This window comes from Leptinotarsa decemlineata, unplaced genomic scaffold, assembly GCF_025532065.1.
Source record: "Leptinotarsa decemlineata unplaced genomic scaffold, Ldec_3_MD MMD2_tig00000576_RagTag_RagTag, whole genome shotgun sequence".
In the NCBI taxonomy this organism is placed as follows: domain Eukaryota; kingdom Metazoa; phylum Arthropoda; class Insecta; order Coleoptera; family Chrysomelidae; genus Leptinotarsa; species Leptinotarsa decemlineata.
The window spans coordinates 7,931,454-7,944,850 of record NW_027412551.1 but is presented as its reverse complement, the minus strand read 5'-3'; the positions used below and the strand labels follow the sequence as shown (position 1 = coordinate 7,944,850).

General features: G+C 34.2%; 1 protein-coding gene across 2 annotated transcripts in view; it reads right to left on the bottom strand.

Annotated features, from left to right (window-relative positions):
- Positions 1-13,397, bottom strand: part of LOC111506348 (solute carrier family 22 member 3) — a 48,240-nt gene that overhangs the window by 13,187 nt on the left and 21,656 nt on the right. For both annotated transcript variants that reach the window (XM_074174330.1, XM_074174329.1), the window contains exons 3-4: positions 8,688-8,794; positions 4,568-4,722 (exon numbers count right to left, since the gene is read on the bottom strand). In XM_074174330.1, coding sequence (XP_074030431.1) covers positions 4,568-4,722; positions 8,688-8,794 — 262 coding nt within the window. The remainder of the gene's footprint in view (positions 1-4,567; positions 4,723-8,687; positions 8,795-13,397) is intronic.

Below are 13,397 nucleotides of genomic sequence, written 5' to 3'. Positions count from 1 at the left end.
AAAAAAATCAATATATTAATATGCAAATGTGAAAAAATGGTAGGTGATTCGGCTTAATAAGTGTCATATTTGGATTCAGCACCCTAAAAAACAGAATAATAAGGTGTTTTCAGTAAAAAAGTTTTTTCATCGTTGGCCTGTATAATTATTCATTCTCTGTGTCGTGATATATACTGATCGATAGAGAATTTTGTAGTCTATACATTGATGTTGTTCATTATTTTTACAAGTTTTAATTTCTAAATCTTTTCAGCTCAATACTATATGGTAATGATAGTCGATTCGAGGACACTGGTGGAGACTGACCCATCACAAACGGTGCCTGGGTTGGCGGAAGAACTGGGCGTCAGATACCATGCCGTTTTTGATGGTTTGCAACGTGTTGGAAAGGTCAAGAAGCGCGAGAAGTGGGTGTCCCACGATTTGCTTTTGCGCAACCAAAACGATCCTCATTTGGATCGGATCGTCACGTGTATTGCAAAATAGATCCTCTTCGATAACAGAAAACGTTCAGGAAAGTGGTTTGACACCGATGAGCCACCCAGGCGAAAACACACCATGATTAGGTACTGTATGGTGGTCACCGGCTGGTGTGATTTACAATAACTTTCTGCAACCGGACCAAACCATTACAGCAGAGTGTTTTGAGGAAATCGACTGAATTTACCGAAAATTGCATCAGCAGTAGCCGGCACTGGTCATCATGAGAGGTCCGATTCTGGTACACAACAACGCCCGTCCGCACGTTCCACAAACTACCGCACGAAAATCAAAACGGATTGAGCGTCGTTCTTCTGCCTCCTCAAACCACTCGCTAACCCACTACCATCCTCTCAAGCACTTCGATAACTTTCTCATCGGCAGAACCTTCGCCAATCAGGACTAGGCAAAAACGGAATTCGTCGACTTCATCGAATCCTTAGCACACACTTGTTTTGCTGACAGAGTCAATTAGCGCTTATTTCGATTGAATTGAATACGTATTCAGTGAGATATTAAAGTTTAAAGTAGACTCATAAAAACAGACAAAAAAATATATATTTCACGATGATGCTAATTTAGTTAGCGAAACGCACGTTAGGAGACGTTGTTCTGGCGAGGAAAAGGTTTTTTCAATAAACTGTGTGTGAATTCTTCTATATCATTGAAAACCCAAAATGAAACCTTTTTTTCAAAAAATTTGAAATAAAATATAGGAAATCACTAGTGTCTGTCCGAAACTGGTTTTTACGACCGAACCCGAATTTCGGCAACGGTTTCAGTTTCAGCCGAAACCGAAACTTCTTCACAAGGATTATGTTTTGAGGAAAAAATTAAGAAAACGTTATTACAATCTGTCAATATTTATTTTTTTAACTTTAAATCACAACGTTGTGCAGTCTTCGACATTTTTACTTATTGATAATCAACAAATCAACATAACAACCCCTTATTTGAAAAAAATTAATTGCACCTTAAAAATACTCAAAATAGGTGGGGTGTTTATTTGAGTAGGTATAGATTCTTCTATTGGATATTATTAATGGTTTTTCAGAAACATAAACATAAAAACGTGTTAGGAATCACACGTTAAAAGGTAAGACCTCGTTAATCCTTAGCTCGCACAAGTTTCGACTTCTGAGGGTTGTCGTTCGTAGGGGTGCGACAGCTGGTTAACGGAAAAACAGATTTTAAACAGAAAATTACTTATTTAAGTTGTTACCTGATATCACAATAGGTACTTAATATTTATCTAATAAACAAAGTAAATCACAAAGTAAGTCACGAGTCACGACATGACTAGGCACGTGGACGCGGCAAAATGTCGTCATCGCTTGTATGAAATTCAACGCGTCGAACATGACCGATCACAGCGCGAGAACTCCCGAATGCAGTTTCGGTCGTAGTTTCGGCAGGTTTTTCGCCGAAACCGAAACCTGTTTTTTTGCCGAAACTCGACCGAAACCAAAACCGAACTTTCGGTCGGACACTAGAAATCACCGATAAATGATAAATTTAAGTCGTGTAAGTATAGAATATAAATGTGATACGGTATAGATACATTGCTTCAACACAATATTTTTCATCTTATAACTTTGTTACGTACATACCACTAAAAATGTTAGTGTAACATCTATGTATCATGGTAATACAATGGATTAAATGAGGTTGTATTATACAGGCTGATTCGTTTTGAAGGTATTTGCAACTTCTGAAGTGACGAAAATGTCGATATTATTAGGAGAATGTCACAACGCTACTGTCAAATAATAATCATGGCCTGCTTACCAAATACCGAATGGAAATACCATTCTGAAGGGACATTTTCACAAATAAATGTTCATAAGTCCGAAACTTGACTAGTTAGGTATAGGTATGATATACATAGAAAGAAAGCAAATTTCAGCAGCTTTCCGAATTTTCAATAATATATAGGGTGTTCCATTTAAAATAATCAAATTTCAGCAACTTTTTCAAGCAAACGAAAAAACTGTATTTTTTTACCACCCTGTATTGAAGTAACGGAGATTAGGCTGACGTGTGGGAAGTGTCCAAGTATCACCTAACTCCAAACCAAATTTCGATATCATAGTACTTCTTAACTAAAAGATATCGGCATTTTTAGAAGTCATGATTTTCGAAGAAAAAACTTGAAATTAATTTTTATTTCGAAAACGGTAACAGATAGGTATAGGGAAATATCAAGAAAAGTTGTCGGGCAATTGTTGGAGATATCAAAAATAATATTATATACAGAGTGTTCCATTTGAAAAATCAAAGTTGCTACTGCTTTCTAATAGAAGCGGCAACACCGCATTGTCGAAAATATTTTAGTTGGCTAGAGAATGTCCGAATATGCCCTCCATTAAATTTTCAAAGTGATCCGTTGTCTGGTTCACCAGAAACGTCTAATGTGCCATCCACCGTGAATCAGCCTGTATTGTTTACTAAAAAGTAAGCATATCTACATCTGAGAAGCATATCTACTTCAATGAATAAAACTGCTACAGTTAAAACTGAACCACTGTAATTTAGTAATAGTTCAGAATTAGAAAAGTTTCTTTCAGTATAGCCCTAAACTTTCATTTAGGACATGCAAAATTCATGTGGTGAATTCTACATGTCCTAAATGTCCTGCTTATTTTGAGGAGGTGTTACCTCAGTGGCAGTGTCTTATAAAGAGTCCCGTTACCACCAATCTCTAGTCTTCTTTTACAAAATCTACAATTCATACAACTTTCTTTGAGGATATATTATTCATTATTTTTCCTTGTTTTTGTCATGGTCTCAGATGATCAAGTCCTCATTGTCAAAATTCTTCCTTTATGTGGTTTCGGCCCAGAAAAGTTTGTTGTCTTGATTTCTCTCTACCAGTTGTCATAGGAAAGATTTTGGAGTTCCATGCCAGTTTAGGCTCACAAGTAAATGATTTTCAACATTTAAGGGTTGCTTGGCTACCTGTTACACCAATAATGCCTCTTTCGAAATACTCAAGAGCGTACGAAATCGTGCCTAACTAACATTATGTATGTGTTTCCACATTTTCAGTTACACATAATGCAATATGTCAAGATCTACGTCCTTAATGAAGAAAGGAAAATTGAAACTTTCTATGTTTTTTAACACATTCATTTGTAACTAACGTTACTGCACTGCAGTTTAGTCCTATAAGGACATTTCCAAACTTTAAGTCCTTATATATAGGACTAAACTGCAGTAACGTTAGTTACAAATGAAAATGGTAAAACAACATAAAAAGTTTCAATACTATATTCTTCATTATGATTTCGAACCACGTAGTAACGGCTACATCTATCAATTTATCTACGTCCTTGTTTACTTTCAGGTGAATTTTGAAGACCCTAGCATATGGAAACATTGCAGTAGTAGAAATATTTGTACCAGAAAATGAAATAATTTATGATGATATGTAGAACATTTCTCAGAATGAATACTGAACTCCTATGGAACCACATGGCCTTTTTTAGCTACATTAATAAAATGTTTAGTACTTCTGGTTCACAAAAACGGTCCAGATATGTTGATGTATTGAAATTGTCAGAACTTAAAGCTGGTTTATTTGAAATGTCGATTATTATAGTGATATTTTGTACTTTGAGAAGTTTTTTTTCTTCGTGGTTTCAATTACAAATGAAATAATGGTGAATTGAAGGGGCTATATTTTTAGGAGTGATTAATTTTTGGGAAAGAAACATTTTTTTCTTTCGTGTAACTCAATGTTTATATGAAAGTAGCTGTTCCAGGAGGGCTTTCTTCCAGTTTGTGTCTGAAAGTTACTTCTTTGCATGATCTACACATCTATGTATAGAGTTACTTATTTTCAAATTGATTACTTCCTTTCTTTCTTTGGAAGATTCCCACATTTTTTTTTGTATCAAGATTGAGTAGTAGAAAGCCAAAACATTTCTTTCCCAAGAAATAACGGTAATATATCATTTCGTACATAAGTAATTAATTGTTTCATGAGCTTTAACGGTCTTCCTTGTTATTGTTCAACTGATACTCAGCAGTTATAGTAGACATTTCCATTTGTTATTATTTTCTGACAAAACTTTCTCTGTTTTACCTAATACGAAGCCGCAAATGTAGGTCCCTGCACCAAATGCAGCATCCAGAAATTCGAAAAACATGAACCACTCGTAAGTTGGCATGAATGCCCGAATAATACCGCATACTCCGGTGAGAATCATTCCCCAAATAAGTACCACTTTTCGTCCATATCTGGAAGCATGAAAAAATAGCGTGATCAATTTTGTTATCCTTCGAAAAAAAAAGCAGGAAAAGGTGAAATAAATTAGCAGTGAAATTTAGTTGTCAGTTCTATAAAAAATACTAGAATATAAATTGATGAAAATGCTTCAACGTAATTATAATTATAACCTCCTTAACGAACAATGGTAGATAACAATCAAGTTATTTCTAATAAAAAAAGTCTACTTCACAAAAATAATATTTTCGTTTTGTAAGTATTACTTTTACGTTCCAGAAAATTCAATTTTACTCAATTCAGTTTTCCATGTCAGACTTTTATCACTTCATGAATGAAAAATATCCATTTGTCATCTCAAAATGATGACTTCTTCATGATTCAGGAGGTTGTTATTTAAAATGAAAACTTTTTCATCAAGATACTCGATAAAACTATTTTATATAACTCGAACAAAAACCGAAACTCATACAAAAATCTCGTGGAATACAATCGTAGTACATATTGTATAATCAGAATCACCTTCAATAAAAAAAATAAAGATATATCAATATAAAAATATGAATACGTATCTTTGTTATCACTCACTTTGAAAGTGAAGTTGCATAATTATGAAAAATTTGCTATACGAATTCATGAATAAATACATATGAACCTATGACGCCGCTAGTCCAAAGTCCACAACAAGCAGTGACTTTTTCGGGATCCATTGCACATCTACATACAAAGAGAAGTTCGACTGGTGACACACAGGCTAATTCAGGGATATAATGTAGGATATCGAACACTGTATAGGGGAAATAAACAGGCAGAAAGTCACGAATAAAACAATTGCCATTTTCTCAGACAACCAGGCGGCAATTAAAGCGCTCAGCTCATTTCAAGTCTTCTCAAGAAGCTGTCTGAGCGCACTGAAGGAGCTGAGAACCCAAAATAGGGTCACTCTAATTTGGGTACTCGGACATGAGAATAGAAATATATAATTTCCTTCCAACTAAACTTCTAGAGTACCTATTCACATTGTTAAAGAGGTGATCCACCTTGTAAGACTCTTTTCAGACACTCTTCATGCTTCTTATAGACCCACCTACCTTATTATATTTTATTAAACCTTGAGTTTTCAAGGAAACTGAGAAATAGAAATATATAATTTCCTTCCAACTAAACTTCTAGAGTATTCACATTGTTAAAGAGGTGATCCACCTTGTGAGAATTATTTTCTTGATTTTTTTCAAATTTCGTAAAATAAAAACTTAGATTAGTTTAAACGTACATTAAATATTTTTGTTTCATGATTCAAATCTCTAGTTTTCTGCTTAGTCTGGCCATTATTATACAGCGTGACTCACGGTCGATGGTAGGTTAGACGTTTCTGTTTTCTCAATAAAGTCGCTTCTAGAAACATTATTTTTTTTTAGAATTTGGATTTAGGTAGCAGTGGAATTATCAAGCTTATAGCAGTTCGGTTACTTCTATAAGTAATTTACAAAGAGTTATCGACGGTGTTTCGAATCATCTTCCAAAATGAATGCAAATATCGATTATTCAAATGGAGTTCTTATGAAATCATTTATTATACACGGACAGTGTGATCAAATCATCGCCAGATGTATCCTGAATTAACACTAATGAACGAGAGGAAGTTTGTAGGATTAAAAAATAATTTCCTTAACTATGGCTCCATGTTAAAAGCGCCCTCAACATTACCAAAACCTGTTACTTCAAATGAGGACAATACTGTTAACGTTTTGGCATATTTTTATGCATATCCAGAAGCTTCCATTCGCAGAGCAGAAAAAGATTTAGGTGTATCACATGCTTCAGTACAACTGATTTTGAAAAATCACGGAATGCATCGGTATAAATTTACCAAAGTTCAAGCTCTAAAAGCAGAAGACTTCGAACGTAGAATGCATTTTTGTGAATCCCTTTTGATTCATACACAGGAAGATCCGGAATTTTTGTCAAAAATAATTTGGAGCGACGAATCAAAATTTACGAGGGATGGTATTTTCAATAGAAGGAATAAACATTTTTCGGCTGATCATAATCCTCATGTTACAAAAGAAATGGGTTCTCAAGACAAATTTGACCTGAATGTTTTCTGTATTCTGGAGAACAATAAAATTTGTTTTTTTTTATGAAGACACACTGAATGCAGAGAGATATCTCCAAATATTAAGGACAACTGTAACCGATTTTCTTGAAAAATTGCCTTTAGAGGAATATAGGAATTCGTGGTTTCAACTGGACGGTCCGCCAGCTTATTCCACCCAGGAAGTTTCCAGGAAACTTGACGAACTCTTTGACGATCGTTGGTTGAGGCGTTAAAGGGCCGTGGGATTGGCCACCGAGATCACCCGATCTCACGCCACCTGACTTTTTTTTACTCCAGTGCCTACCAAAGAAGAATTGCGACGGCAAATAGTGCGGAGTATTGAAGATCTGGATCCCCAGGAAATTGAAAAAGCAACCACAAGTCGCGTACAAAAAATATTTTAAAGTGTTTAGAATGTAATGGACAACATTTTCAGCATTTATTGTGGAAATTTGATATTTTGTTTACAATTTTGTTATTTTGAATCATTCTATTCTGTTATTATCTGTACTTTCACATGTTTTAGCCCACAATCTTACTTTTCACTTAGAAATGACTGATTTTTGGTACAATTGTTCCCTGAAAACTTTGAGCCATAGTTAAGGAAATTATTTTGTAACCTTACAAACTTCCTCTCGTTCATTGGTGTTAATTCAGGATACATTTGGTTGAATTTTTTACACGTTCTGACAATGATTTGATCACTTTGTTCATGTGTATAATAAATAATTTCATAAGAACTTCGTTTGAATAATCTATATTTGCATTCATTTTGGAAGATGATTCGAAACACCGTCGATAACTCTGTAAATTACTTATAGAAGTAACCGAACTGTTATAAGCTTGATAATTCCACTGCTACCTAAATCCAAATTCTAAAAAAAAATAATGTTTCTAGAAGAAGCGACTTTATTAAGAAAACTTGACGATTTAGGTATAGGGAAATGATATATCATCTTGAAGCATTTTTCACCATCTTTCAATTTACCGAGTAATATACAGGGAGTTTTATTTGAAAAAATGAACTTTTGACTGTTTTTAGGCACAATAGAAATAATAGTAATTTTAGCACACCCTGTATGATATGGAGTCGATTTCTTGGTGTTATTTGAATATTTCAAGTTTATCCAAACTATCATCAGAATATCAACTTTTCATGAATTGAGAGTACTGATGTACTTAATTTCAATTAAGGCGATGTTTTGGACCATATTTAGCACAATTTATTTTTTATCTCGAAAACAGATAGAGATAGGTATAGGACATTATCAACAAAAAAGTATTAAAATACTGGAGCGATTCCAAAAATGTATTAATATACGGGGTGTTCCATTTAAAAAAATATAATTGCTAGGACTTTTTGATAGAAGTGGCAACACCGCAATGCTGAAAATATTTTAGATCGATAGAACAGGTAAGGAAATGTGAGAGGTGACATTTTCAGAAAAATCATGCTTTGCGTTTTCCAGAAACGTCTAACCTACCATCGACCATGAGTGACGCTGTATTTTAGTTTTTTCTCCCGAAATGCAATCACCCCTTGATCGACCTAAGATAATTTTTCAGTTGTGACAGCTCTAGCTGGTGTTGAATCATGAATCATTTGTTTTTGGGCACTGATTTCATACTGTTGCAGCGGAAAACAGAAAGTGCTTCATCATTCACCTATCGATGTCGAATCGTGATTGATTTTTCTGTCGGTGACATTTTCGTGCTTACTTATATCCTGAACGTAGGCAATCAGACTTTTCATGGGTCAGAAAACCTGTCCAAATTTGAAGAAAAACTATACAGTGGCCATTAACTCAATGGAGTACCATCAACTCAATTGGATGAAAGCATTCGTCTCAACTTTCTTAAGATTAATAGTAAATTACCCACCTGTCTGATATTATACCTCCTATGAAAAGGCCGCACAATTGTCCAAAACTGTTCAATGTTCCAACCATAGTCAATTTCCATAAATTGTCATCACACTGCAAGTTGTACTGAAAAGAAGAACATATTATGATTGGATGCATTAATATGGGAAATCTGCCAGAAAACGTTCCACTTTACCAAATAGTGTTCTGTTATTTGAAATGATAGGGTTATATATAAGTGAATATATTTCTCAGTTGTCAGGTTTTTCAATCAAAAATAGACATATCTTCAATGCGATTGAGAAACAAGTACATGAATGCGATTAGACAAGTTAGAGATATTCAAATTGATGTAAATTTTTCCCTTAAAAAAAGTCCGGCCGCCGCTGGTCATCGTGAATCAATTGTGACCTGGCCAAGATCGCGCTCGGCTCGACTTGCGCTTCGCGATTGTTCTAGTCACTTCGATAGACTTCTAGCGAATTACCTATCGGCTTCGAGAGACTTCGATTACCATATGTAAACACTAGCAACACGCATTTAGGGAAGTTTAGTTGACAGTGATCCAATAAGGCGATAGACGGTTGAAGTTTCACTTGAAGTGTTTGTGTTATATTGTCAGTGTAGCAGTGAAATAAAGTTGAGTTCAATTATACAGTGTAGTCAATTATCATCAGGGTGAAAACGTAACAGGATCATTACTGAAACATTGAAATGGGTTATATTCTCAAAATCTTTGTCTCAAAGAGACAGGAACGGGTCAGTGTAAGAACTCGGTTTTTATATGAGTGAAGCCACGCCAAACTCGTCTATTGTTTGTACGTGTGACTCTACTATGTTTTCTAATAGAAGAAAGTGATAAATGTTGATTATAAAAGGAAAAAGCTGAAAGAGAGCTCAAACAAAATTTTGTATTTTCATTATGGTTTTTCACAGCTGATATAGGCAAGTTCACAACACTTTACTGGGTCTACCCAATTTTCGTATTGCAAATGGGTCGAAAAAATATTTCATTCCATTCCATTCCATTCCATTCCATTCCATTCCATTCAATTCCATTCCATTCCATTCCATTCCATTCCATTCCATTCCATTCCATTCCATTCAATTCCATTCCATTCCATTCCATTCCATTCCATTCCATTCCATTCCATTCCATTCCATTCCATTCCATTCCATTCCATTCCATTCCATTCCATTCCATTCCATTCCATTCCATTCCATTCCATTCCATTCCATTCCATTCCATTCCATTCCATTCCATTCCATTCCATTCCATTCCATTCCATTCCATTCCATTCCATTCCATTCCATTCCATTCCATTCCATTCCATTCCATTCCATTCCATTCCATTCCATTCCATTCCATTCCATTCCATTCCATTCCATTCCATTCCATTCCATTCCATTCCATTCCATTCCATTCCATTCCATTCCATTCCATTCCATTCCATTCCATTCCATTCCATTCCATTCCATTCCATTCCATTCCATTCCATTCCATTCCATTCCATTCCATTCCATTCCATTCCATTCCATTCCATTCCATTCCATTCCATTCCATTCCATTCCATTCCATTCCATTCCATTCCATTCCATTCCATTCCATTCCATTCCAATCCAATCCAATCCAATCCAATCCAATCCAATCCAATCCAATCCAATCCAATCCAATCCAATCCAATCCAATCCAATCCAATCCAATCCATTTTATTTTATTTTATTTTATTTTATTTTATTTTATTTTATTTTATTTTATTTTATTTTATTTTATTTTATTTTATTTTATTTTATTTTATTTTATTTTATTTTATTTTATTTTATTTTATTTTATTTTATTTTATTTTATTTTATTTTATTTTATTTTATTTTATTTTATTTTATTTTATTTTATTTTATTTTATTTTATTTTATTTTATTTTATTTTATTTTATTTTATTTCATTTTATTTTCCATACAGACTTAATAGCCTAATTACATGGAAATTCTTATTACAAATTGATTGTGTGAGCTTACTTCCATACACCGAAAGATTTATTTTCAAACTTATTATCTACGATCACAGTTATATTTCTAATAAATAATTAATAACATCATATATGAAACCTGAGAAGGAATAACTGAAATCTACATTTTTTTAAACATTAATTTCATTTGCTTTACGAAGCATGGTTGAGAGAGGGCTCAGAGCAGTTATTTTTTTACTTGCCTTGGGTAGTTTAAAAGAATCGGACTTCTTGTAGGATACTGAGGAACATTAAAATCTATTAGTTCGAGTATGTTTATATTTGCAATATTGTTGTTTATCACCTTGTATAAAAACATTATTTGTGTTACATCCCGTCTAATATATAGAGATGATATTTTTAAATGCTGCCTCAAGTCCATTGATCTGACTTTGGTGTAATCCGGCCAACAATGTTTTTCTTTATAGTATAGATATCTCAGTAACCTATATTGTATTTTTTCGATTCTGTATAAATGCATCTGTGGTTGGGATTTCCAAATGAGCGAACCAAATTCTAATAATGGTCTTAAAAGTATGATATGAAGATATTTTATCGTGAATACGTTCACAAACGAATAGCTAGATCTTATAATAAATCCCAACATTTTGTTAGCCCTTTGACAAATTTCATCAAAATATTTCGAGAATGACAAAGTGTGATCATAAATAATCCCAAGATCTTTCATTTCATTTTTTCTGTTAAGGAAAGTATCTCCAATTCTGCACAGGGTATCCGGTAAATGCAATTCTTGGAATCGCAGTCCGCGTTTGGTGGCCTGGTTTTCGTGAGGCTGCTACGGATAGTGTTACCGGATCTAAAGCAGGTTCTGATGTTGTACTTGGAACCAATTCTTCTTATCCTCTCCGATAATCCTCTGATGTAGGGAAGTGCAAGCACTGGTTGTGACGGCTTCTCTTCCTCTGCTGTCTTCTAGCCAAAGTCTCTACCATCGCTTTGGAGTAGCCATTCCGTTGAAGATCATTTTGATGATGTCTAGTTCCTTCTCGAGACCTTCCTTCGTATTACAAAGCCCAAAAGCACGGTCTAATAGAGTCTTGATGATTCCTCTTTTAGTCGATTGATGGTGGTTGGATTCGTGGTTCAGATACTATCCCGTATGAGTGGGTTTTCGGTATACAGATGTTTCCCACTTAGTGTCGGTCCTCTTCACCAAAACGTCTAAGAATGGCAATTCGTTGTGGATTTCCTTCTCCATTGTGAAATTGATGGAAGGTCTCACGCTGTTGATGAGTTTCAGGAAGGTGATGAAGGTGTCGTCAACATATCTCAACCAGACTCGAGGTTTCTTGTGGGCTTCTTCAATGGCCAGAGTTTCAAACCACTCCATATATATGTTGGCTATGACTGGTGAAAGTGGCGATCCCATTGGCAGTCCCTCATCTTGTGTAAAGAATTCGTCCTTCAGTTGGAAATAACAGTTTCGTACACAGCATCCTAGTAATTCCATGATTACTTCTATAGGTAGATTCGTTCTCTCTTTCAGGTTCCCGTCTTCGGATAGCTTTCTCTGTATGATTTGGATAAATTCCATTTCTTTAATAAACATTCGAAATGTTAAATTATGATGTTTTCAAACTTATCAAGATACTACCCCCTCTCATTTTTCCTGTGTACTCTAAGTTTCTGTCTGTCCTCAATACAGTATACTCATTGAGGTCCATTAATTCATCATCATAGATGTCGTCTCTCAACCACGTTTCTACAGCTAATACATCATCAAAACCATATAATTCAGTTGTTTTACTTCTCAGTCCTCTACAATTTTGAAAATATATCGTTACATCAATCATTACTACCACTACGTAGACAAATAATTTCTCCGAATTAGATGTGTTTATCAGTAGAATGTATATTCGTATGCAATATACTTACTTTATAGAATTACACATTAGCTCCGCAGTCAGATTCATTTTTAATTTAATCCGGGAAAATTGAATGTAATTGATAATATAAATCAACTAAATAATAACAGACCTATGTGACTCCTAGTCACTACCAGTTCTAAGACAAGAAAACATAAAATTATAATCCTATTTTAAAGATAAGATAAGAAAGTAAATGACCCCCCAACAAAAAAAAAACAGAACAAAGCAAACATTTCTTCACATCGCTTATTTACCAAGATTTACTAGCCTAGGATATTGTTCTACCACTTCGATAACTTACAGGTCTTTATCTGATTTTATGATATTTATTTCACTATTTTTGTTCTTGACCAGGATTCTGTAGTTTGAAGTCCATACTTGGCGTTTCCCATACTTAAGTCCTGCTGCTTTAAACAGTTTATACTGCTCAACATTAAGGTCCTCATTAACAAAAATCCCTGTCTTTGCAAGCGATTTTTTGGTTTTGTAAATCTCGCTTTTCTTCAGGTATGTTGTGAAATTAACAATAACTGGTCTAGGTTTAGTGTTGGTATTATACTTTCCGATTCTGTATACATCATATATGTCAATCTCTTCACATTTTATTTTCATTTTATTTTGGATTAATTGTTAATTATTTCACACATTTTGTTGTCATGTTCTTTCATTTTCACTTCTATTTTCTTAAAGTTTTCTTCAATTTCATTCAACTTTGACTCAAGCTTCTCAAATTTATCTACAAATATTTTTTCAGATCTGGCGAATAGTTTTCGCTGATTTTGTTGATAGTACTTTCCAACTGTATTTGATCCATTGCAAATGGTTCATTTGTTT